The 25,396-nt window shown below is 51.8% G+C and overlaps 1 protein-coding gene across 2 annotated transcripts; it reads right to left on the minus strand.

Annotated features, from left to right (window-relative positions):
* Positions 1 to 1,554: 1,554 nt before the first annotated feature.
* Positions 1,555 to 25,245, minus strand: CCM2 (CCM2 scaffold protein). Of its 2 annotated transcripts, none has more exons than XM_065744987.1 (10): positions 25,030 to 25,245; positions 8,514 to 8,687; positions 7,818 to 7,901; positions 7,090 to 7,273; positions 5,923 to 6,059; positions 5,108 to 5,243; positions 4,570 to 4,627; positions 3,822 to 3,960; positions 3,121 to 3,259; positions 1,555 to 1,876 (listed from the first exon to the last, which is right to left on the minus strand). In XM_065744987.1, the coding sequence occupies exons 1-10, from the start codon at positions 25,057 to 25,059 to the stop codon at positions 1,596 to 1,598; spliced, it is 1,362 nt and encodes a 453-aa protein (XP_065601059.1). In that variant the 5' UTR covers positions 25,060 to 25,245; the 3' UTR covers positions 1,555 to 1,595. The 2 variants fall into 2 exon arrangements, with proteins under 2 accessions (XP_065601059.1, XP_065601058.1); XM_065744986.1 differs by lacking the exon at positions 25,030 to 25,245 and adding an exon at positions 10,526 to 10,686.
* Between the last annotated feature and the right edge of the window lie 151 nt (positions 25,246 to 25,396).

Genomic DNA, 25,396 nt, shown 5'->3' on the forward strand with positions numbered 1-25,396 from the left:
TGGAGCTGCCTTAAAAGGGAGCGTCCCCTTGCAGGACACCTCTTCAAGATGAAGCACTGAGCTGTGGGGTCTTTGGGGCTGTGGTCCTGGACTGCTCTGCCTGTGGGAGCAGGGTAGGAGGGGCAGGGCTGAGTGATGGGGAGGATGCAGGGATGAAGGCTTGGCTCTGGTGGGCTCCGTCCCAGTTGTGAGGGGAGCAGGGCAGGATGGCACCAAAGTGGTGGATCTGTGGTGGAAAGGCAGAGAACTGCGTCTGGTTGATGAGGGACCAGGGGAAGGATGCTGGCAAGCTTCTGCATGGGGCTGCAGAGGAAGAGCAAGGCTGGAGAGCAGTGGGAGCTCTGGGGTGTGTTACTGCAGTGGAAGCAGCACAGGATGCAGATGCAGCCCTGTGCAGGACAAAGCACAGAGGAATGTGCTGGAGGGGATGGATTCCCCTGCAAAGTGCTGAGCAAGTGTCTGGGCTCGGGTGCTGCGGAGGCCAGCCAGCTCCAGGCAAGGGCATGGGGATACCTCCGTGTCCCTGTGCTATGCACCCTCCTCCTCTTCTTCCCTCCTCCTCCTCGCTGCATTTGGTCCTTCTTCCATCCCAGCACTTTTACTGGGGTGTGCTGGAGCTGCTTTGGGCTCCACGGGGTGCAATGCTGAGTGCACAGCAGCACTCCTGAGGATGAAACAAAACGGGCACACCTTTCCTAAAGGGGCTGCAGCCTGGGCTTCCCCTCATACCCACAGAAGTGGGGGAAGGAAGGGGAACTCCAGCTCTGCTTCCTCCCCAGCACAGCCTGCCCACAGCTGTGCTCTCTTCCTGCTGCTTGTGTTTCTGCACTGAGTGTGGTTGCTCCTAGCTCCTGTGCACCCAGCAAGCAGAGCTGTGTGCCCGGGGATTCTGCCAGCACCTTCCTTCAAGCAGGATTGCTTCCTGGGCAAGGGATACAGATTAAAAAAATAAGTGTGTATTTATAACCACATGTAAAATATATACAATATGTACACTGTGTGCTGGAGACCCCACTGTGTTTGTCCAGAAGCAGCTCTCACCTCCTTGGGTGTGTGACAATGTCCTTGGGGACCACAGGAGCCACCAGAGAGGCTTTGTGCCACCTCCCACCACTGCCAACGTGGGTCAGGTGCTGCCTCCATCCTGCCACTGCTGCAGCAAAGGCAAGGAGAGGGTGGATGGGGTTTGAAATCCAGGCTCCCTGCAGGACAAAAGCAAAAGCACAAGATTTGGGAGCGAGCTGCAGGTCTGGGTGCGAGATGCTGTGCCAAGGGCTAGGCTTAAATAATTCACATTGTGGTAAACTTCATTTGAAAGAGGGGAGGAGGAGGAGAGCAGTTACAAGAAGGACACCATGTGCAAAACTGTAAACCAGGGAGGGAAGAGGGCTGTAGGCGACCTGTCTCCACGCAGGGCTCTCCCAACCTCGCTCCCTGCGTGGTGAAGGAACCAGGGAAGGCCGGAGGACGGGCTCCTGCACAGCTCCTCCTTTGCAGCACGCCTGTGGCAACGCACACCTTCACAGTAAGAGGGCGTTGGGAGAGTAACTCCAGCCCTGAAAACCTCTTAGCACAGCGGGCTCTGCCGGCTCGGCTCAGGAGGAGTCGCGGTCCATGCTGCAGCCCAGCGCCTCGATGTCACTGCTGATGTGTGAGATCATGCGGTCCCACTCGTCCTCCTCCGAGGGCACGGACTGGTCGTCCGAGCTGCCAGCTGCACCGTTGCCATTGGTGGTGGAGTTGGAGGTGGTGCTCAGCGTCCGCCTGTACCTCCCAAAGCTGTCTGTGATGATGCCGCGGCCGTCCTTCACCCCGATGGTTTCCAGGAAGTTCTCGAAGTGCTGGCTGTCCTTCTCGGGAATGAAGGGCCGCAGGCCTTTCCCGGGGAAGAAAACACAAGGAGGAAAAGATGAGCTGAGGCGCTGTGCGCAGGTAGGGTTTGCTGGAGGAGCTCGTTTTGGGGTTCAGGCTCGTTTGGGGTGTTCCCACCTTGCAGCTGCGTGTCACGATGACAGCCCTAAGAAAGGCAGAGGTGTATGGGCCAAGGACAATTCCTGAAGGGGCTGAAGTGGGATTTCCGAGCTCAAAAGGATTGTCTGTGACTTCACTGCTGAGCCATATTGCTGGGCTTTGCTCATCTTGTTAGCATAACAGCATCAGCACGCGATTAAGTCCCCCGACAGAGAGCATATGAAGAGCTTGGGGGCCATCTGTCCCCAGCTCTGCACCCTGCTGTGGGCCAGTGTCACACACAGGGCACTGTCACCAGCACATGGACCAACCCATGGGGTTAGAGAGAGACTGGCTGCACTACAGCAGCCAACACAGCTCTGTCCCAGGCAGCTTCTGAGTGTGCTGACCATCCACCTCCTCCCAACCCCACCTTTAGGGCCACAGCAATCCCTCCAGACCAAGGAAACTGTGGGGGAGTGTTAGAGCTCTATGATCATCGAGGTCCCCTCCAACCCAAGTTGTTCTATGATTCCTTGCAGGAAAGCCAAGATTTCAGCAGCGTGGTCAATACAAAATCAGCCTCCCTGCAGTGATGGTGACATGAAAAGCAAGCAGGCTGTGTGCACACGGATGAAAGAAAATGCTTTTGTGCTGGTGCAGGCGCCTGACTGCGCTTCGGCGTGCCCAGCACAAAGGGAGCAGAGGCCAAGCTGCCCCCTCCCTGTGCTGTTGAGTCACTCTGACTGCTTTCAGCAGCTCTCCATCTAAATAAGAGCCCCCCAAAAAAGGCACTGTGTGCAGCAGCACCAGAGGTCTGCGTGTGAGAGCTGGGGCAGGGCCCTGTGGTTCCTTCTCTCTCTGCTATTAATGCTGTTTCAGATTATTAGAGCCAAAGTCAAAGCAGGGAGCTTGAGTCAAGGGACTTTGAGATCCTCTGAGGCAGCTGGCCTCCTTTTGGTAAAGGGAAAGGAAATGGTCGTGCTCGCTTCCCAGTGTCAGTGTGTGTCTGCTGGCACTGTGCTTGGTGCACACCATCCCTCCATGTCTGGAAGGGACACTGAGAGCTACCGAGCCAAGGTGCTCCAGGAGCCAACGAGCTCATCTGGAACCCAGAAGACAACGAGCAGCAGACACGAGCAAAGCCAGGCACAAAGGGAAGACACTCACCCAAGAGCAGGAACTTCCTACTGTCCCCATAGAGCTGCTTCAGGTTGATGCAGAACTCGTGTATCGAAGCTCCGTTGCGATATTCGTGCAGGAGCATTGCAAACTGCTGGATCTCTTGGGAAGAGAGCTTCGTTCGTAGCTGAGGACATAAGCACACCACCAATGGTGCTGATTGGTTTGGAGCACTCTTTCAGCTCTGATGAGATGGGAGGGAGAAGAGATCGTGGGAAGCCTGGGAATGGGGTTTGCTTCTATTTTGACAAGAGCCACTGAGCTGCAGTGATGAACCCAGCAGGATGGGCTGGTGCAGACTGCTCTGAGCTGCCAGCTGTCCAGCTTTTTAACTGGGAAAAGCTGAGAGCACAATGAAGAAGTGCAGCTCATAAAGTGATGGACGGCTGTGTGTGTCCCACCACAGTGAGAGTGGACAGCAGGGCGTAGATGCTTCAGCATCAGCATGATGACAGCCTGCTCTGACCTCCAGGCAGGAGTTTCCTGAAGGGTGATGTGTTCCTACACTGCCACAGACTCATGTTTTGCACAACAGAATCACATCACCTGCAGGGCCCAGACAATGCTGGAGCCAACAGGGAGGAGCTCAGACGATGCCAAGGGCACAAATGTGTTCCCACGAGCACCAATAGGGAAGAAAACCTTCCCACCCTTCCCCATGGGCAGATGCTGCCTCGAGTGCACCCTACCGTCATCATGTAGTCCTGGAGCAGCTCCGTGGCTGTGGTGCTCAGCTCGCTCTCACTGATGGTTTTGATGTGTGGAGACTGTTGTGTCAAGAAGGAAGAGGGGGAGTTGTCACCTGCATCCAAGGTTTCTGGAAAGGAACTGAAACACAAAGGGCTTGTGAGCTAACCAGAGCTCCCGGGGCACCTCCTGCTGAGCACAGCATGGGGAAGGCCGGGGGAAGTGGTCCTGCACAGCACGGAGGGGCTTGACTGTATTAGTTTTGTCATTTGCTGAATACAAAGCCCTACAGGGGAAGAAATCCCCTCCAACTGCTTTCTCAGTTCAGACCAATGGGAAAAGAGGTCCCCAGACACCTCATGCTGGTGTTAAGTTTGAAATTCTCAAATCTGCAACTGGTTTTCAGCCCACAAACGCTGCTGCCATTTTCAGTGGTCACTGATTCAGGAGGAAGAAACATGACAGAACAGCTCTATGAAAGTCACAGCCCTGCTCTGCACACGTGACCTTCCCCAGACAGAACAGAACGTGGCTGAGGATGCTGAGGAAGCAGGACCACAGTCCTGCATGCAGACAGCAAAAATGCTATCAGATGTCCCAGCCAGGCTGATCAGAAGCTTTCCAACATGCAGACTCCAGCACTTCCTGCTTTTGGGCTTAAACCTGGCAGACAGCAGGGCTGCATAAATGAGGCAGTGCCCCCGGGGCCAAGCTATATCACGCTGATATCACGTTTCACTTTCCACTTACACAGTGCTTGCTTCTGTTTCGTATGATTCTTTAACATCCACTTTTGTAGAAGAGTCATCTGCAAGGGAGACATTCGTGATGTGGTGGTGCTTGTGAGGCAGAAGCTCAGTGCTTTTCCCAGCCCCTGCCCTACACACTGATTTGTGATGGGGGGGTACAGACGGCGCTGGAGGGGAACGGTGCTGTGCCAGGCTGGTTACAGGCAGACCCAGCAGAGATGCAGTGGGACAAGGCACAGCTTTATTAACTACCTCCACCCAACATGAATGGAGATGCAAAGGATATGAGGGAAAAGGACACACTAAGGCTGATGTCCTCTGGCTTCATATAGCCTGGAGACATCTCCAGGCAGGAGACAGCCCTTGTGCCCCTCTATCCCCTAAACAATTAAAGCAAGGGACTGATTCTCAATACAGAGGTGACCCTGGAGGAGGGGAAGCACCAGGCTGGCTGCTTGAAGAGAGGCAACAGACACTGGTGAGGATGGGAATGACTTGCAGAGGGGGCAGAAACTGTCAAGCAGAGGGAAGGGACTTACCACTGTGCAGGGACATGTGCCGCGTTGGCGTGGACGCACCATCAAATATTGCTCTATCTAAGAAGTCTATTGTGGACTCAGTGTAAACAATCTGGAAGACTTGGCTGAGAAGTGAGCACAGCTCCTCCGCAGTCACCTGAGGAGGGAGCAAAGACGTGGTGCTGAGATAATGCAGTGGCCTCTCTCTTAGCTCCTACAACATCCCAGGAGCTTTGCCTTGGTGCTAGACGTATACGACTTCTCATCACCCTTCCACAATGCCAGGCAAGCACCCCAGCTCTTTTCCACCAAGCATTCTGAAGCAGTAGGTGATCAGAAGCTCCATCACCTGAACAATCAGCTCACAGCTATTAGATAATACCCACATCTCATGTTGACGCCCTGTCCTATTCTCCTGCTGCCTGGGACTGTGTCTACATGACCTACATCCCAAATAGGTGCAGTCACCCCAGGGAACAGTGGAGAAAATGCAGCTGAAAAGGAGTGCGAAACCCCACCCTCAAAGCAAAGGGTTTCTGCTGGAAAAGCACAGAGGCCAAGATCAAAATCTCTGGGTTTGGATGCTGGATAAAACAAATTTCCAGGTCAGCACCATGAAAATGCCCCAGCTAGCAAATCCTATTGTGGGATAAATTCAGTTGCTTTCATACATTTCCTGCTACCAGAGAAAGCTCTGGGCAGCAGGCACCTCAAACAAAGGAAAAGCATCACCTGATAGCATCTATGTCTGCAATCCCATTCCCAGTGCAATTCCAGAGCGACTCTGGAGACAACTACAGCACAGAACAGTGTGAACTGAGTAGTTTGGGCCTTACTTTGTTCTCTGTAGCCAGCACCACCAAGCAGCAAGCTTCCACAGGTACCACACCACTCTCTGACAGCGAGCCCGAGGTGAGGGCTTTGGAGCTCTCAGCACTGAGACTCTGGCTTGGGGAGATCCCAGGGTCCTGAGCTGAGAAACAGAGAATTCATCACAGAAAGGCCAAGGCAGTAAGCAAACAGTCCTTGCAAGCTAAGCTGTCTTCTGAGCAGCTCACGGCCAGCGTGCACGGAGCTGCTTTTGCACCTGCCCAGCAGAGAAGTGGTCCCATCAGGCTGACATGGTGACGTGGTATTACTCCTCTGTGGGCTTGGGCTGTGCACAGAGGTTTCAACGTGGTGAAAGCACAAATTACAGCAAAGCTTTAGGGAGGTTCTGCACACCAGCCTGTTCTCTAACCCTGAAGGGACAGCAAAGCCCACAGAACAGGAGAGTATGGGATCCCACAGCCAGCAGAAAACACCCCAGAGGAGAAAGCCTGCAGGAGCTCTGTCTGAGAGATAGAGACGCATGTGTTCAAAGCATTTGAATGAAGAACCTTTAATTTAGAGCAGGTTCCTGACAACTCCATAAATCGCTGGCTTCATTCTCATGGCTCAGACAGCCTCAGGAACCCATCAGTGAAATTATAGCCTTGTAAGTCAGTTATTCATTCCTTCTCTAGACTGCCCTGCGCTGTCACAGGGTTTGTAATCCAGTAAGTCTCTGTCATTACATCTTTTAAGTAGCTCAGCCTTCCCCAAACACTTCAACCCCAAACCACGCACGTTTAACGAAGACAGAGCTGCTGGGGACAAATTCCCATTAGGAAAATGTTCTGCACCAGAGTGATGGGCAGGGAACAGGATCCCCAGGGCACTGGTCGCAGCCCCAAGCTGCTGGAGCTCAAGGAGCATCTGGATGCCACTCTCAGACACAGGGTTTGGTTTTTAGGTGGCACTGTGCGGAGCCAAGAGTTGGCTTCAGTGATGCTTGTGGGTCCCTTTCAACTCAGGACATTCAGTGATTCCATGATTACAAGACCCACAACAAGTACTGCTCTCCTGCCCTTCAGGTTCCCAGAACTACTTCCCAGACTCACAGTCAATGAGAGCAGGGCTTCTTTTCTCACTCCCACAACCCTACAACCAACATCTAGCTGCCCGTGTCAGCCCCAGTCTACCTGTTTTCAGCACAACCAAATGAGCAGAGTCATCTCGAATGTACGACACAGAAGCGATGTCGTGGATGGGGACCCTGAGGATGAGATCTTCTCCATCCCTCCACACCAGCTTGATGTTGTAAGCAGACAGACTGATCACGGCATCGTGCTCTTGGGTCAGCTGCCCTGGAAGCTGATGTGCTCTCTGCAACAAATGCATTTCCATTAAAAAACTGGATTGTTTTCCTTTGGTGACCGTCCTACAACTGGATGGAGGTCCTCCAACCTTCCCCCCATCTATCTACAGGACTTGTTTGCTGGGCCTTCCCACTAGAGGTAAAATCCCATAGCCTTCTGCCAATGCTTGAAGACAAAGAAGTGGCTGCAAAATCAGCTCTGACCAGCAAGGTCCATAATCCCAGATGAAGCTGGCTCCACACAAAGCTATTCCAGATCCTAAAACCTTCCTAAAACCTGGAGGAGGGAGATACCCCTTCTTTCCCCAGTTACCCCACAATTCTGCCTGAATCCCACACTTCCTTTCCCAGCTCCAGCAGTCTGTGGTTGCAAATTTTTGTGCAATGCCTCCCACACTTGTAACACAGGGAAAGAGGACCTCAGTCAGACTGGGACGCACCCCCTGGGAAGCCCCACAGGCCTGATAATCACACTGTGTGCATGAGTTTGAGCTGATAATGACAGGAATTAGAGCAGCTCATTAGCAGCCTTCTGCAGGGCTGAGCACTCACCTTGGCGTTATCTATCAGATGCAGAATTTCAGTGCGGCTGGAAGGATTCAGGTACCCTGGGACAGATGTGAGTTGGCCTAAATACTGGAAAAGAAGAAACCAAATGTCATCATATCTCACACACACACACAAACACCGAACGAGCCTCCAGCACCCTAGGAAGGAAGACACCACCAGGTGAGTGCAAAGGACACTGCCACATCCCAGGTATACAGCCCCTAGACAAGCTGCTACATAGCACCCACACAACATGGAAGATCCCTTGTGCTTTTAAATAATCTTCATGTTATATACCTACAGGGACCCACTCCTTCCTGTAGCTGCAGGGAGCTCTCTATCCCTTCTGCCCCTGCACTTTGCAGCAAGTGTTCATTTCCTTTGAGTTTGACCCCTGAGATCAGAGGGAGCATTTTGTCTGTGGGCTGCAACACCAAATATTTCACAGGAGCTAAAAAGCAGATGCCATCAGCCCAAGGCCAGGAAGGAAAAAAGGCCACTTCAGCAGTGAGAAAGCCACCCCAAGACCAGAGGAAGGCAACGTGCAGTGCGCTGAGGTTCTGCATCTCCCAAAAGGCAGAAGCTGCAGCATCACGAGAGGAAAAAGAAAGTGAAAGAGCCGTGCCTGTGCAAGGGGACATACAGGCAAGCTCAGGGTCTGCAAGAGGGGAGCCCCAGCACCAGGGAGGTAGAGAGTACCTTTACTTCCTTCTCGATGTAGTCGTTCAGCAGGATGTCTGGCTCAACACGGTCAGGCAGCGACACCACGACGGTATGGAGGGGTCGCCTCTCCGTAACCTTCTCCTGGGCCTTTTTATCTCGTCCTTTTTCACCCTTCAGGAAGACTCGCTTGAAAGGGGACACAATTCCAGGCTGCAGGGAGACACGGTGATAGCAGAGTGTTAGGGTGAAGGGTTCCTGCACCGAAGGACAGCAAATGAGCAGCTGGGCTGTGCCATGGGTTCCCAAACCCTTCTGACACTGCATGGCACTGATGTTGGGAAAGGGACAGCAGGCACAGCAGCTCTGCAGCTCTCAGAAACAGAATTACCAGTGCATTTCTGCTCACACTGCTGTATGAACCCAAACCAGCCTGGAGATGGACAGGGTTATGTTTTAGAGCTACAAATATGTATTATCTTCTGGTGGCCAGCATCAGCACACAAGCAAACAACTCATCCGACGGCACTGGGATTCAGTGCTGCTCGCTTTCCATCCATCTCCATGTCAAGTGTCACTTGGGCAATGCTTATGAGGTGTTTGTGCAAAGAGGTAGCATAAATGAGATGCTGGAGCAGGCTCAGATCCAGGACGAGAGCAAAGTCAGAGGTGCTGGCAGACTCTGTAAGCAATGTCTGGGTCTCAGGAGCTCACCCTGTCCTCATGTGAGCCCCTCCAGATCCTGCAAGATCCTCCAGATTAAGTCTGAACACACTGCAGGGGCAGGAGAACACCCAGAAGCATGAGGACAGACCCCCAGCCACCAGCCTCTGCGGTCCCAAACCATTCAGAGGTCTTTTTGGAAGAGGTGGAAAAGATTTGCAGCCAAGAGCTGGCATCTCAGAGCTGCTGCTCACCCAGCATGTTGCATGGCTTCCCATAGAGGGAGCATTGCCACCATCCTTCGCAGTGCATAGGAATGCTCTGTGCAGGGAAATCCTATAAACCTGGGAGGCAGCGGGGCCAGGAGATGGAAGAGATGCTTTAAAGGCAAGTTTATCAAACATAAAGAGAGCTTAAACTGCTCAGAAACAGCAAACTTTGTGCAACCCGAGAGAGCAACAGCCCACTGTGAGAGCCGAAAGAGCAAAGCACCATGAAGAACTGCTGCAGAGCCTTTGTCAAAACCCACAGCATGGTCTCACTGAGCTATTTTTCTAAGTTCAGACAAGCACTAGAGCTCTACAGGAGCAAGTGGGATCAAAGTGAGACCTAAACAACTTGAAGCCATACTGCTAGGAGCAGAGGAAAGCTCCTGGTTGAGGAGGGTATTTACCAGGCTGAACTGCAAGGACCTCAGGGACAGCCCAGCCCTGCCACACTTCCCTTTGAGCAGGGCGTGCCAGGGAGACAAAAATAGAGGAGTTAGTAGGGCAAACGGGACTGCAGACAGCATGATGGTACTGTGCCTCGCCTGGTGCTGCAGCTGTGCCTGCAGATAACACAGCACCACAGCTACATCAGGCTCTGAGCAAGGAAAGCCATCCTCCCATGCTACAAAAGTGGGCAGAAGAAATCCCAAAGCAAGAAGCTCCCACGCGAAGGGGAGAGATGGGGCTTGGCTACTGGAGCCCAATAGGCAGCAATGAGTTTCCTCAGCCCTCTTGCTGGGGTAAGACCATGGAAAGAAACCCCAGACCACACAAGAAGAGCTCAATATGAGGGCATCCAACCCCAAGCTCAGCTGCCATCCTGTAAGGACCTCATCACAACAAGAACACTTAAAAAACAAAGGCAGAGTGACGGCGAAACCTGCCTCCAGCACTGGGACTGCACCACCCGACACACGCTGAGCGCACGGATCCAACCCAAAATATCACAGCAAAACAGGAGTTCCCATCACCCAGCCTGCACAGGGAAGATGCCAAGCCCCACAGGAGCTCCAACTCCTCCACAAAGCAAGACACAGCTCGGATGTTGCTGTCCAAGCTTGGAGGCGTGATGGAGTGTGGCCCAACGCAGCGTCTCGGAGCCACTGACTCAGCACCTACCTCGCTCTCCATGGAGTGCCTGGCTCCGGAGGGGCTGCTGGTTCCCAAAAGCTTGTCCTTGCTGGGATGGGATGCCCCAGTGGTCCTAGGGACCCCAAGCCCTGTGCTCTGTGCTGAAGCACCAGCAGATCTGTGCGTGCTCATTCGCCTGGCAGTTCGTGTCCCGGAAGCGTGATAACCACAGCTTCCTCCTGTCACACGCTGCAACAGCCAAAACATGCTGTCGTGGGTGAAAGCAAGCTTTAAAAATGGGGGAAAAAAAGGAGAAGTGGTGAAGGGGACACATGTGCACATCTGTGGGGGGCTCAGCTGGTTTGCAGGGTAGAACTGTGCTGCTTATGGGGCCGATGCTGACTGTCCCACCACCCACACTCCCACACCTGTGGAAGGAAAGAGGCTTTGTGTGTCAGGAGGGTGATGCTCTCAAACTTTGCCTGTTTAGATACAACTTTGTGCTCTGAGCTCTGTCTCCATCTGTGAGCCCGAGAGCTGTGCTGCTTTTTCAGGCTGTGCATTTCCAGCCCTCACATTTGCAATAAAAGAAGACTGCTGGCTCCTTGAAAATGAGGTTATGAGCTGCCCCCAGAGAGCATGTTAGGACAGAGAGGAGTGTGGGGTGAGCCTGGCCATGAGCAGGGCTCAGAGGACTAATGAAAACAAGTCACTAACTTAGCAGAGAGAGCAACAATTAAGGAGCCAACCTGGGTGATCTCCCCAAGGAGAGCATAGGTTGGAAGGCTGGGTGGGGATGCCTTCCTTAGCTCTCCTTAAAATTGAAGCCATCAAAGTCAGCTTGCTTTCATCCCTGTTCCACCCCAAATTGCAATGCCAAAGGCACAGCTGAGCTCAGTTTACTCAATGTACAGCCACATACTCTTGGCCAACTGGAAAACTGAGGAATGGGGGATACCAGCACTTTGCAGAGCAACCCCAAGTCCCATGGGATCTTGCAGGGACCAGGTGGAAGAGTTTGCCTTGGCTCTTGCGAGATGCAACCAGAATAAGACATTTGGGATAAAAGAACTCATGGGTTCAGGGTGTCCCATGCTTTATTGGGTTGCCCATTGGCATGTTCATGTTGGTGGGACTCAGAAGTCCATCAGAGAATTAGGGTCAGGCACACAAACTTAGGAAGTGCTCACTGGTGGGCACTGAACAACTCAGCTTCTTGGCAAGCACAGCTGTGCCCCCTTGAAGTTATAATTCCTGATGCTGCACACAGAAATGTGGCATGACAGGCTGGAGGCCCCTCTGGTCCTGTCCTGCCCCAGCAGGGTCACCCAGTGCAGGGTGTCCAGCCCCACAACCAGGTGGGACAGAAGACCTCCAAGGGGGAAGACCTCACAGCCTTTGGGTCCCTGTGCAGTGCTCTGGCACCTGCACAGCACAGGGATGCTTCCTGATGGGGGGGACTCCAGTTTGTGCCCAGTACTGGAGAAAAGGAGGCTCAGGATATCCCACCCACAGCCATAAGCACCTGCAGGGATTGAGGACAGAGCCAGGCTCTGCTCAGTGGTGCCCAGGGCACTGGGCTGGGGATGAAGGTGGTTGTAGCAGAGTGCTTGATGACCACCAGTACAGAGACTGGGGCTGCTTCCACCCAGGGCTCAGCTTGGCTCTTTGTTTCCATCCAAAACTCACTGAGGCTTTGAGCAGTCCCTTTAAGTACATTCAGCTTTTTGAGTTGAACACAAAGGAGAAAAAGCATCCCTCCTATTAAGAGCAGAAACAGCTTCTTAATCCACTTGAGTGGATTATCTCCAGTGCAGACTGGTACAGCTAATTCTCCCACAGCACATCTGCACTGGGATTAAGGGAGCTGACAGCACACCAGGCTGGGCAGCAGTCCTGAGCAGCTCAGAAACCAGTCCCAAAACCAGCAATGGGGTCAGGGAACACTCTGGTCAGGCCAAAAAAAAAATGTGATAAGGCAACAGCAGAGCATGCAAACCAAGCCAAACCCAAAGGGGCTCTTGGTTACTCGATGCTCAGAAAGGAACAAAGAGCCACAGCAGTGAGGATGGGAGTGACACAAAGGCACTGGAAGAGACTGTAATAATAACAGAAAATAATAATAAAAGAAAGAACACAGCAGCCTATTTACAGACTACTGGTAACTCAGGAACCTCAGAGCAATCCTGCAAGTGCCAAAAGAAAGGGTAAATATGTATGTGAAGCCCTCTACTTGCTGCACAGAGGAGCACAGCAATGAGAGTGCCACCAGGACATGGGGTTGGGGCTCATTCCCTGCAGAAGCTGGGGAAAAGCAGCCAACAGCCCCATTCTCCAGAGCTTTGTGCTTGCTGGTATAGTCCCATGACAAGTCAACACAAACCTTAAGCTCCTCCACGAACAAAGCCCCAGGTACATCCTGATGCTGAGTGCCAAATAAAGCTTTATTTCCAAATTGCTTCCTATTCCTCAGCCTGTTGAGGGGAGGAAGCCCTAATGGACTTGTTTTGTTCTGCAAGCCTGAGGTGCAGCCATCTCCAGGTAGGGAATCCCTCAGAGCCTTTCTGCAGCTAACATCAGATGCCAAACCTTGGCTTCCCCATAGGAAGACTGAGCTGAGGAAGAAAAATTCAGGAATAATGGAGGCAGTGACGCTGGGCTTTGCATCTCTGCTTCACGCAGCTTCTCCAGCACAAGGAGGAGATCTTGCTGCTGGCTGACACAGCTGTTTCCCAGCTCCATTTGTCACCCAGTCCCTCCTGATCACCATAAATCCCACCTGAAGTCTCTGGAGATCTCATCACCTTGCTCAGCCATTTCTGCTGGGCTCCAGGCAACCTGCTGTCATCTCCTTGGGCTGAGAGGGCTGGGAGAGAGACTGGATCAGCTGCAGCACCACCAGCACACCAAGTAGTATCAGAATTAGGGGGAAAAAAATAATTAAGATTCTTAGCTCATCCAGAAACACCATATTCAGTTTCAAAGCTGCTGCTTCAAACAAGAGCACGATAAATTTAAGTAATGCAGAAACACGGTTCCTTTGAACACAGACAGCTAGTGCCCAAGTCAACCTTAAGAAAAAATAAACAATGAAAGAGCTTGAGACCAACACATCAGTCACACAGAAACCACTCACAGAACAAGGCACCGTGCTGTGTTTTCATGTTTGGGACTGCCTTGCCAGCCAGGCCTCCAGCCTCACAGACAGGACTTTCCTTTAAGGCAGGAGGAAAGAATTTTCCCTGGCTATTTTTAGCACAGCCTTGTTCCTCTTCCCAAAGAGACTCCTCCAGGCCTCCTCCTCCTCCTCCCACTGCTTTCACCTCCCAGAGTCAATCTGATCTGACACATCTGTGCTGTTGGGTCACTGCAGGAGCACACAAGCTTCCCTCAGTGCAGCTCTGACCCTAAGCAAGCAGCCTTGTGCCCAGCCACCTGAAGGCACCAACACAGCCTCCGAGTCAACTTGCTTCTTGCCTGAAAAGCAGCATAGTCCCATAGTGCAGCAGGAGCAGCTCATAGCTCTGATCTTGTGAAATATCAGCTCCTGGGCTTGGATTCATCCGTAGCTGCCTCCTTCCCCATTTCACAAGTCCAGATGGGACTGGGCAGAACATAAGCTGTGTGGACAAGGGATGAACAGCCCATACCTTCACATTCAGTGGATCCAGAACACACTGAAGCTGGGAGGATCAGGGTGGGATACAGCCTTCCCCATCACGTCTCTCTGTGTGTTGCAAACCTTTCATCTATATCCTTCAGCAACATACATGGGGGGGAGGGGAAAAAACCACCATGAGACAGGTTTGCACGCAGCCACTCAAGAATGGGTGCTTGGAGGACAATTTTAGAGCTACTGCATTGTGGTTCCACAGATTCCATGGGGTTCTGCCAATACTCAGAGATCAAAAGGGTTCCTGCAAAACCACTGAAGCTCATGAGACCAGGAAAAGCAGACTTCTAAGAACTAGGAAGTGCTGAAGCTGCCTGGCCACAGGCAAGCCCACTAATTTCCTCACAGAACTGTATTTTCTATTACTGGGCTTTCTACTTCAGCAGCTTGGCTGGCTCCAGAGCAGATCCTGGGGACGTTACATCCTTGTCCCATCCCCCAAGGATGGGTCACACAAAGGTGAGAAGCAAGAGGAGCAGGAGGATGGCTCACCTCCCCAGGTTTTAGCTGGGCATTAACACAGGACTTGGTTTCAGCAGTAGGTAACCTCAGTTCCTGCATCACATCACCTCCTACTCCACATTAGCACCAGCTGCTTACAAGATAAATGGTAATTCAAACCAAAAGATGAACTTTCAGATCCTTTCCCAGATTCCCCAGTGGCTCAAGGTGCTGGGGGCTGAGGGACCTCCTGTGCTTGTCATGTTGTGGGTCTCCTGGATGGGCTGGTACCACCAGACACATGCCAAACATCACAGGCACCATGTCAGCCATATCCTCAACCCCTGCTCAGCCTCATCTGGCTAATGATGACCCTAAGACCCTCCCACTATGTACTATGCGAAGAAAAATGCCCTTCCTAAGAACCACAGAGCTCTTTAGGTTGAAAAAGGATTTCAGAAGTCAGCAAATCTAACCATGGCTAGGCACTGCCAAGCCTACCACCAAACCACGTCCCTAAGCATCACATACACACAACTTTTAAATACCTCCAGGGACACAGATGCTACCACTTCCCTGGACAGCTTGTTCCAATGTTTCACAACCCTTGCAACGAAAAAATTCTTCCTGATGTCCAATCCAAACCTCCTCTGGTGGAATTTGAGGCCATTTCCTCTTGTTGTTTGGGAGAAGAAACCGACCTCAGAGTTCACTGTAAGATCACTGAGACCCAGCCCTGGCTTCACACAGCACCACCCAAAACCCAAATCGATGTGTTTTAATTTGTAGCCTCTTCCAACTGCAGCCAGCCTAGAAGCTCAACACAGAGCAGAAAGCATTTAGGAACACCAAGAACCTCAAGTCCAAAGATAAAAGCATTGGGAAGGAAAGGATGCATCCACAAGAACATCCTGGATGTCAGCTTTCAGAGAACTGTTCCTGACCTCTGCATGCAGAGCAAGGAAAGGTGAAACACCCAGACCTGCAACAGTGCAGGTCTTAATGGGGAACCTCTGAACCTCACATTGCCCTAAGCATCTGAGCTAACTGTAGGTGTTCCTGTTCACTGCAGGGATGTTGGATGATATGCCCTTTAAAGGTCCCTTCCAACTCTAAGGACCCCATGTACTGCTGCAGATGTGTGCTGGCTGAGGGCTATCTGGAGTACCAGGTGAAGAACCTTCTGACAGCAAGAAATAAGCTCTAGTTTGTTTCAGCATGTATCCCAGAGTGCTGGAGCCCCAGAGGAGTCACCAAACCTCACCCATTAAGAGTGTATGTTTGCAGCTTTGAGCCTTTCTTTCCCTCTGTGTACGCAGACTGCATTGCTGGAGGCACTGAAGACCACCCCCTCCTCTCCCTGAAAGCAAACACCAGCAATGCCAGCTCTTCCATGAGTCCTAAAAGAGAAGGAGCACTCTGCAATGGGACATCCATTGCCTGGTTGTCCACACAGGCACAGAGCAATAGCAGGGGCTGCCATGCATCCAGCTGCAGATCTGAGCTTCTCATGGGGAGCCTGAGGCTCCTGATGTACAGCACAGTTGAAGACCAGGAATTAATGCTTCCACTCTTTCAGCAGCCATCCACAGGTCATTATTTTAGACAGCTTGTTTGAAGAAAAAAACTCTCCAGGTCACTAGTCAAGATAGCTGTGCCCCACAAAAGCCCTGGGGGAATACATTTCACAATTTGATTCTGCTTCACAACTTAGGAAGTCATTGCTGAGCTATTTAAGGAATCCCATAAATCACCTCCTTCCAAAAGCCATCCCCCCCTGCACACACAGACCTCAGCCAGCTGTTTTCCATAAGCTGAGCCATCAGGGAAACCAGCCACTACTGTCACTGAACACTGGTTCCGTGCAGGTCCTGAAAGGAAGATCTCCCATGGTGACATCCCGGGAGTAGAGGGCAGACCTGCTCCAGCTTCATGGGCATCTCCAGCTTTATTTAAAACCTCCCAGAAGCTGCTTGCAGGACATTCAAACTCACACAGCCCGGCTTGTCTGTGTTAGATCTCTCAGACAGGCTGCATCCCTCACAGCAGTAAGCACCAGAAGCCCTCACCTGCAGGCAAACACTACAACCACTCCACATTCATGTCACGACACTCTGGGGCTCCAACATCTTGCAAGAGAGCTTGGGAAATCCATATCTCACAGTCCAAGTCCTTCCTCACCCTGCTAATAGCTGGCAGATCCTTCTGCTGTGCTGAACACCCAGGGAGGCACAGCCTGCCAATGCTTCAGGGTGCTGCCTTATGAGATTAACCACTTCTTGCACTCTTCTCAAAGCAGCATCAATTTTTAGGTGATATGAAGTGAGCCACCATGCTGTCCTGATATAGTGGGCACCACCCAGATAACCATCCTGGGTGCGTGAGGCTACCTGTACACAAAGAAGCAGAGGTAGCAAATCCTTTTTTCTGCACAAGGTGATCTGTGCCCTACACAGGTACTCTGCTGATGTTAACATACTGCTGCAGAGCCAACAAAGCCTCAGCTGTGAATTCCTGCAAGAAAAGGTTGTGGAATCCTGAGTGTTCCCACCCAGGAGCAACATGAGTAATCGGAGCTGGAAAACACTCCCAAGGAGAAGTCACAGGAAGCGTGCCTTAAAAAACAAAGCATGAGACCTGCCCTAGCAGCAGGGCCCCTGCATCCCTGAAAGGAACACCTGGAAGAAAGGGCTCAGTGCCAACTGTGGGTGTGAACAGGGGTGGATTTAATCACTTACCTCCTGCCCCCCAGAGCTCTGTTGCTTCTCTGCTCCCTGAGGAAGGTGGGGGGGACATCAGCTCCACTGAAACACAGCCTGTTGATTGATGGGGATGATGGCTGCATCCCACCACTGCAGCTCCTCATGGGAGCTCAGCCATGCTCCAGGGGTTTTCCTCATTTCCTGTCTCTTGTTCAAGCTGCTCTTCCAAGAGGGTTCAGAGCATACGACACTCAGGAGAAATTAAAGCAGGAAAGGTGGCTATTTCCTCTTCTCACAGAAGTATTTCACTGACCCAGTAGGGAGAGACAAAACAAAGGCAGGGAAGTCCTGAAGTTTGCTTTGCCTCCTGCTTGCCCTTCATAGCATGAAATAAATTTGTGTGCACTATGTCAACTTACACCTGAGTAGACCTCTTCTGAAGGTCTAGGCTTCCTAGCTGCTACTTGTAACCTCAGCTGACTGAGCTCTCAAGCAATCCTCACTTAGATTTGCCACCCAACAAGCACAGAGAAGTGCTGCTGGCTCAAGCACCTGGGGCTGATGTCACCCACCTTCCACTGGAGCTCCTTGCTTTCGGTATGACCACGTGCTGAGCCAAGTTAGGAAGCAGAGTGAGCACGCTAGCAGGTCTCAGTGCTTAAGGACACATGGACATGCTCAGAAGGGACCCAGGATTGCTCAGCTCTCTTTAGGAAGTACAGCAATACTGTCTGGGGGCAGGCTTTGGAATCCCAGGCAAAATGAAGCACATGTCCGATCTGGCCAAGGCCGAAGCCTATAGGCTGCTTCAGACACAGCTTCACCTGATTTCTGACATCTGCTACAAGCCAACCAGGAATATTTACTCCAAGTTCTGCCAAAGGGTGGAGAAAACAGCAATTTAAGAATCATTTTACCACTGATATTCCTGCCCAGAGGAATTCAATTGAAGAGGGGAAATAAGATCTCTCATTACACACAGCTTGCAAATGGGTCAGCTGGGCTTTGACCTTCATGCTCCACATACTCTGGCTTCTGCCATTATCTTGGCAGCTCCCTTGGCTTCCATAAATCCCATTTCTTCCTTGTGCTTACTGCCAAAACTCACTTCTGTCAGTTTCCACAAGCTCTCTGCACTGAACACAGGCTGACCCACCTGCTGAGATGGCTGCCTTGAGCTCAGGGCACCAAGGAAATCATATACATTATCTTCCCTCCCTTCACAGTAAGAAAGAAGAGGTGGAGATAAGCCAAGCCACTTGCATCCTCCATCAGTGTTCCTGGTAAACTGGTGAGGTGCCAAGGGATTGGAGGCTTGCCAATGAGAGTCCCACCTACAAGAAGGGTCCTAAGGATGATCTGGGGAACTACAGGCCTGTCAGCCTGACCTCGGAGTCAGGAAAGGCTGCTGACGTAGTCCTCTGGACTGAGTTCCTCTGTGCTCAGTCCTGATGGCACCACACCTTGAGTGCTGTGTTCAGTGTTAGTCCCCTCACTACCAGGTGACATTGAGGCCCTGGAGCACACCCACAAAAAAGGCAACAAAGCTGGTGAGGGGTCTGCAGCACAAGACTCATGAGGTGTGGCTGAGATTGCTTAGAGTGGAGGAGGGTCAGGGAGACCTTATTGCTCTCTACAACTGCCTGAGAGGAGGGGAGCAGCCTCTTCTCCCATGTAAGCAGCAACACAATGAGAGGGAACAGCCTCAAGCCACAGCAGAGGAGATTCAGGTTGGGTGTTAGCAAATGCTTCTGAGTGAGGGGTCAGGCACTGAAACAGGCTGCCCACAGAGGTGGAGCAGTCACCAACTCTGGAGGTGTTCAAGAAATGTTTAGATGGTACTGAGGGACATGATTTAGTGGGAATTATAGGTGCCAGACAAAAGACCTCCAGTCTCACCCAGCCCTACCAACCTTGGTGATTTTAAGGAGAGCAGCTCCATGCTGTCCTCCCTCAGTGAGCACCCCGCAGGAATGAGCTGCTTACCAAACACAGCACAGCATCCAATCCTCCTTCCTTCTCTCAGTAGCGCAGGTAACAAGCTCTCTGTGCTGCCAGTACAGCTCAAGTGCTCCTCTCCCTCACTTTCTGGTCTGGATCTCATTTCTGGCAGATACCATTTAGCAGCTCCAAAGCTTCAGCAGACTTTTGAAGGAGTTTTGCCAAGCATCCTGTCCCATGTCACTCAAAACCTAAAAGGATGGTTACAAACTAACACGGATGCACAGATAAGCTCCAAATGCTTTATCCTGTTCACCTCTGCCAGGGACATCATATAGAAGATTGCTTCCACTCTGCTTTATACCCACAGATCTCAGCAGCACCTCAGTCAAAGCAAGCTCTTGAAATACTCATTTCTTAAGAAGAGCATCCCATCCCAACCATAACTTCAGTTACAGTGCAGCTTCACACATCAGACAACCACCAGAGCTAACTGTTTGCCAGCTACCAGGAGAAGTCACCCAACTGCAGCAACCAGCAGCACTGAACAGTTCTCAGCTGTGCAAGAAAGCAACTAGCAAACTTTTGCTTCTAGCAAAGGCCTGCTGAAACATGATTCTGGAGGGCTTGTGGCAGCTCTCCAGGCAGCCTGCCTTCCAAGGACCAAGCATTTCCTGCTGTATTTTTATCATGTGTGGGCTGAGCTGCAGGTTTCTCTCTGGCAGTGGGTAGGAAATGCATCCACTGATGCAGACAGCAGTTTCTGCACTCTGCAGCACTGGGTGCTGCATCTCCACAGCCCAAAGCACAGCTCTGTAGCCAGTGTTAAACTCTGTGGCCCTTCAGAGCATGTTGTAGTTGTGATTCCAGGGATCCCAAGCAAACCTGGGGGCTTCCTCATCATATCCCAGCAGATTCAGCAGCTGTTTGAGCCCACAATGGTCTCCTGTCTCACCAAGAACTCATACCACCATCATGTGGCTTCACCAGCACACAATCATAGGCTTCAGAGGGACAAAACATGGCAATTTAATTTATGGATGTTACACAAGCACACAGGATGAAAACTAGAGTGTTTGGTATTGCTCTATGAAAGAAAGAGCAGTGATGTGAGAGATGCCTCATGTTTTTTTTTCCCCCTTGGGAATGGAAACCAGAATACAGCACTTCCATAATGGAAAGTTTTGTTGAGTGCACACTGCATTTTCAGAAGCTGGCATTGTTGCCTCAGCTATTTGTGAGCTCTGTAGTTTCAGGAAGCTCCAGCTTTGTCTGCCAGCCTTTACCAGACAACAAAGCAGGAATCTACCAAATTATGTGGCCACTATTTTGCGCAGAGCAAAACCCACAACAGTGAAAACTATTCCAACGCAGGAAATGAACCCAGAGCAAATGTGCATAGCATTAAGCACTGCTGCAGGGTGTGCCCCTCCCTGCATCCCAGCAGCAGAGCAGCACTGGTGCCCAGTGATACCCTCCTTGGGGCAGGGCTTGCTTCCCAAACATTTGCCATCCTGCTGCTCACACTAAGAGCAGAAGGATGCATCCTGCCAGAGCTGGAATATGATTTTGCTCCTATTTCCACAGATCACCTCATCCCCACTACCTGTTTGGGGCACCCCAAGGTTGCCACTTGTCCTGGCTGAGCTGGTCTGCACTACAACCAACATCTAAGTGAACCTGCCTCCAGCTACAGCTGCTCCTCATATCTCAACCAGCACCAAGCTGCACAGCAAGAGGAATGTGAGAGAGCTTCAGCAGAGCCAGGGCTGGTCAGAATCTGAAAGTTCACCTTAGTGCTGGTACAGAACCAAGGAGGCCAAACACAGGCCTGTTCTGCCCTTATCCTCTGGAAGAAGGACATGGATGAGGCAGCATTTACTGAGCACGCCACACGCACAGGTAGAAATGAGGACAAGGACAGGGCAGCTCTGCCTGCAGCTGAGCAGTGAGGCACAGCCTGCAGCAGTGCTAGAGAAGGGCAGAAGCAGCACGTTTGAATGCTGAGTGCTCCTTCCTGCCTATTTCCATCCAGGAAGACACCAGGTTTCTTCGTATCACCACCTTGATGCCATCTTCTGGGGCTGTGAGAGCTGGGAAGATGCTAAGGTCAAGAGCTACCACAGACACATAGCTCACACCAAGACTCTTAATGCAGCCAAGGAAGCAGCTGGGGCTGGAGGAGCATAAAAAATCCTTTGGTTCAGTGAAGCTGTGGATCTTGAGATTCTGGTAGCCTTATTTCCGGGATCTGCATTGCATCTGAGGTACCTGAGCAGTGCTAGAAAGTCACCTGCTGCACACAGTGAGCCAGCCTCACTCTCCCATCCCATCCCTCCAGCTTCCCACTCTCTCTAGCCACCAATTCCTGCTTTCAAACCACATTTCCCCACTCCAAGCCTCAAGCCAAGATGTGCCCACCTTCAGTCAGCCTCTGCTCCTTGTATGAGCAAAGATCTTGATGTCTTCCACAAAAAGAGGCTCCTGCTCCATTCTAGCAAACAGACTGAGGCCAAAAAAGCAGCCAAGAACAGGATTGGCCTGCTAAGCCCCATGGTGAGCTGAGCAAAAATCTCAGAGGTAGGCAGCTGCAAAAAAAGAAAATCCAGTCCAGTGGGTACACCAACTTCCCTGCCAAGGCTTGGCTCGTGAGACCAAGGCAGCTGGCAAGTGCAAAGCCTGTCCCCAGCCCAGGGGCCACCCCTCTGGAGGGAGAAGGAGGCCAGATTTACGCACTATTGAGCTTCTGAATTCAGGCAGAGATTTCAAGCGAGATTAAGGAAATGCTGATTTGCACTTGGAGTTTTCCCAAGCTCCAGCTGATGCAGCCAGCACCAAGGTTTGCAACTGCAGCTGATAAAGTTTAGCAGAACAAACAGTCAAGTCCAGCAGCTCCCAAAGAGCCACACCACGCAATGCATCCATGGCACCTCTGTGAAGCAGGGCACAAAGCAACCAAGGAGAGCCTGCGTCAAGCAGTTGAAGCCTGAGCTCTCACAAAGCATCTCATCTCACCCAGCAAACTGCACAGGGCCCTTGGAAGAGCTGGGAATCAGATGGTGGCTGCTGCAGTGGTCTTGGAACAGGAAGAAGAGTAATTGGTGACAGAGCTAGCCTGCAGGAATGCTCTCCATATGGTTTGCTGCAGCTGGAAATGCAAACCCAGGGTAAACCACACAGAGCCCAAGTAGATGTGTTCTTCCATTAGCGTGAAAAAAGCCAATTGAGCTAAAAAAAAATAATGATCTAGTATCACTGTAGCAGCCTGCATAATCTCACAGTGAAGTCATGGAACAGCCACCCCACAGCCACCAACTCCCAGACAGGAATGCTGCTGTACGAGAGCAGTGCTTCCAGCACAAACACTGCATGCTCAGGATAGCAAGGGACCATCCAGCAGCTCCCTGCCCAGCACAGCCCTGTCTTGTATCAGAAACTTTGGAGAAACACAGCTCCCATCCCAGACCCCTTTATTTTTTATACTAAGACTGGCAGCTCACACTCCAGCATCCAACTTTAACAAGAACCAGCTCCTCTCACTTTTGGCAGACATTTTCCAATGATCTTCACGAGAAGGAATTGCCAACCTCCTGAATACAAACCCTTATTGAAAGGCATGAAGAATTCAATGCCACGGATCAGCTCTCCAAGCAGACCTGGCAACTGACGAAGCAGCTCCACGAAGCAGATCAATTCACCCCAGAAAGAGAAGTGAGCAGACACCAGAGACCTAGGGTTTGTCAGAAAGATCCTGATGTCTGATACACAAGTATTTGTAGGATTCCCAGAGTTCCAGTTTCAGCCAAGATCTCATCTGTATAAGCCTGCTCCTCCCCAGACTGGGATTTTCTTCCTAGTCCTGACCAAAGCTATCCTAAACACTACTTGTTAGGAGGGCTAAAGAAACTCAGTTGCTGTGTTTCAACCCATAACCCCTCAGGCTGGGGGCCAGCCACCTGCATCCTGGGAAGATCCACACTGTATGTAAAGCATAGGGAAGAACTTTCCCTAATGCTCCCAGGGTTGAAAACCACAAAGGCACAGTGCATGAACGCAGCCAAATTAACTATCTTTGACAGCAATCCAAGCTCAAAAAAGCTGCAGAGATATGCTTGAGGGCTGCTTAACTATTATAGGGATGGAAAAATCAGTGCTGAGAGAACACCTTAAGCCCATGCCCCAGCTTCAGAAGTGCCACAGCACTGAAATGAAGCCACTGCTGCTGCTTGAATTGTCATCAGCCCTGCCCTAATCTGAGGACCAAAGCTGCAGTGTGCCAGACCTCTGCAGACATCTGCTAACCAGAGACATACTTTGGCACTGAGCTGCTTTTAGAGTGCCTTAGTGCACTGCTTATGCATTGGGATCACTGATAGCATTGCAATCCTACTGCCACATCCAGTTTGGCATCACCAGTATGAGACTGGGATGTGCTGGGACAGGGAGTGGGTGGTGAGGCGACAAAGGGAGTGAAGCAGCTGGCATGGGAGGGGAGACTGGGAGGAGTGGGTCAGACATAAGAAGGCTCTGTGGGATGACACCAGCCAGGATAAAGAGAAGAACCCAATCCCTTCTCAGTGGGGAACAAACCAAACCAGAGCAAATTCCACTCGAATGCTTTTTATAGCATGAGGTTGAACAGACTGCTGGATTTTGACTGAATGAACTGCAGAGGTCCCTTTGAACCCTTACAGCTCTGCAACTCCCACCCTTAGAAATCTCCAGACCCAGTGAGAATCTGTTCTGCTGACCCTGGAGAAGCCTCATCTCTGCAGGAGCCAGCTGCCTCCTCACCCCCTGTAACGAGGTAGTCAAGAATACAGCTCCCTTCTAGTAGATCCTGAGAGCTTCATCCTCCCCAAAGCTCTCCTTCCCTTTGCCCAGATCAAACCAGTCCTGTAATTCCTCCCTCAGCTCTCCCCAGCTCCAGATGACAGCAGTGCTCCCTGCCCAGCCACAGTAGCACACATGCATGCCCAAACACCATCATTTTGCAATGCAGAACTTAAAGCTCATTTCTTTTCTGCTAAATAACAGAAGCCTGGTGTGCAGTGTAGATGAGAGCTGGTTGGAGAAGGGATTGCTCCTTATGAGGCACTGCAGCCAAGCACCGTCCTTGTTGCTTGCAGCTGGAGTCTCCTTGCAGTCACTTACAGCCTTGAGAGTGAGTTCTTGTTAGAACAGAAAGTGATTTCTGAGCAAGGAAACATTGTGTAATGAGGAAGAATCACCTGCAGAAATCATGCCTGCTCCTACCCATGCTGCTGATCCCATCACACCATCCACATCTCACAGGCAGCACAAAGCCCTCCTAAGAGGACCAGGAGGGCACATTTTCTCCTCCAGACAGAACACTGAGTAAAACCTTTCAGATTTAACTCTGCTTTAAGTACCCTATATAACTCAAGAGAAAACCATGACAGATCCCCAACTCCTCCAGCATCTCACAGCCTCCAGCAGGAAGCTCTGCTGCCACCTCCTGAGGTTCCACTGACTGCAGCATCCCCAGCACCAAAAATAGCATGTTCTCCCACGCTTAAGTCACCAGAACCACAAAGAAAGATCCATTCTGCAGAGCGAGCCTCAAAACCCCCTACGTGGCCGGGGTTCGCTTCACACGGCGCAAAAATAACATCAAAACGGCTCCAGGCAGCGGGGAAAGGGGCACAGCCATGAATCGCTAAAGAAATACAGACGTAAAGCCACGAAGTGCCTGGAGCAGCACGTTCACCTCAGAACGGTGACACGCGGGGCCCGCAGGAGCGGCCCGGCCCAGGCCGCAGCCCCGCTCTCACCTTTTTGCCTTTCTTGCCCTCCTCCTCCATGGCTCCGGGAGCGGCGGCTGCAGCGGCGGCCCCGGTCCCCTCCGGGGCATCCCCGCAGCGGCCCCGAGGCGGCGAGCTGAGGCTGCGCGGAGCCGTGAGGCGGCAGAGCGGCCCTGAGCGGCGGTTGAAGCCCGGACCGCCTCAACGCCGCCGAGCACTTTTCAATCCTGCCGCCATCTTGGGCGGCGGCTTCCCGGCGTGCACCGCGCGGCGCCCGGAGGACTGACGTCAGTCCTCCTCGGGGGGGAGGTACTGCGCATGCGCAGCTCGCTCCACCCCCGCCGTTCATCCGCATAACCGCGCCCGCTCAGTTAGTTGGCACCTCCTTCGCGCATGC

This window comes from Cyrtonyx montezumae, unplaced genomic scaffold (genome assembly GCF_038088225.1).
Source record: "Cyrtonyx montezumae isolate F1298 unplaced genomic scaffold, pur_monq_1.0 scaffold_32, whole genome shotgun sequence".
NCBI classification, from domain to species: Eukaryota; Metazoa; Chordata; class Aves; order Galliformes; family Odontophoridae; genus Cyrtonyx; species Cyrtonyx montezumae.

What these genes read in the sequence shown, in the direction of transcription:
- CCM2 (XM_065744986.1), bottom strand. Translation starts at nt 10,669, where the DNA reads ATGAGCACGCACAGATCTGCTGGTGCTTCAGCACAGAGCACAGGGCTT. An exon ending in TTTGGTTGTGCTGAAAACAG is followed by an intron (nt 6,060 to 7,089) that starts GTAGACTGGGGC and finishes TCTGTTTCTCAG; the next exon opens with CTCAGGACCCTGGGATCTCC. An exon ending in GAAACAGAAGCAAGCACTGT is followed by an intron (nt 3,961 to 4,569) that starts GTAAGTGGAAAG and finishes TTTGTGTTTCAG; the next exon opens with TTCCTTTCCAGAAACCTTGG.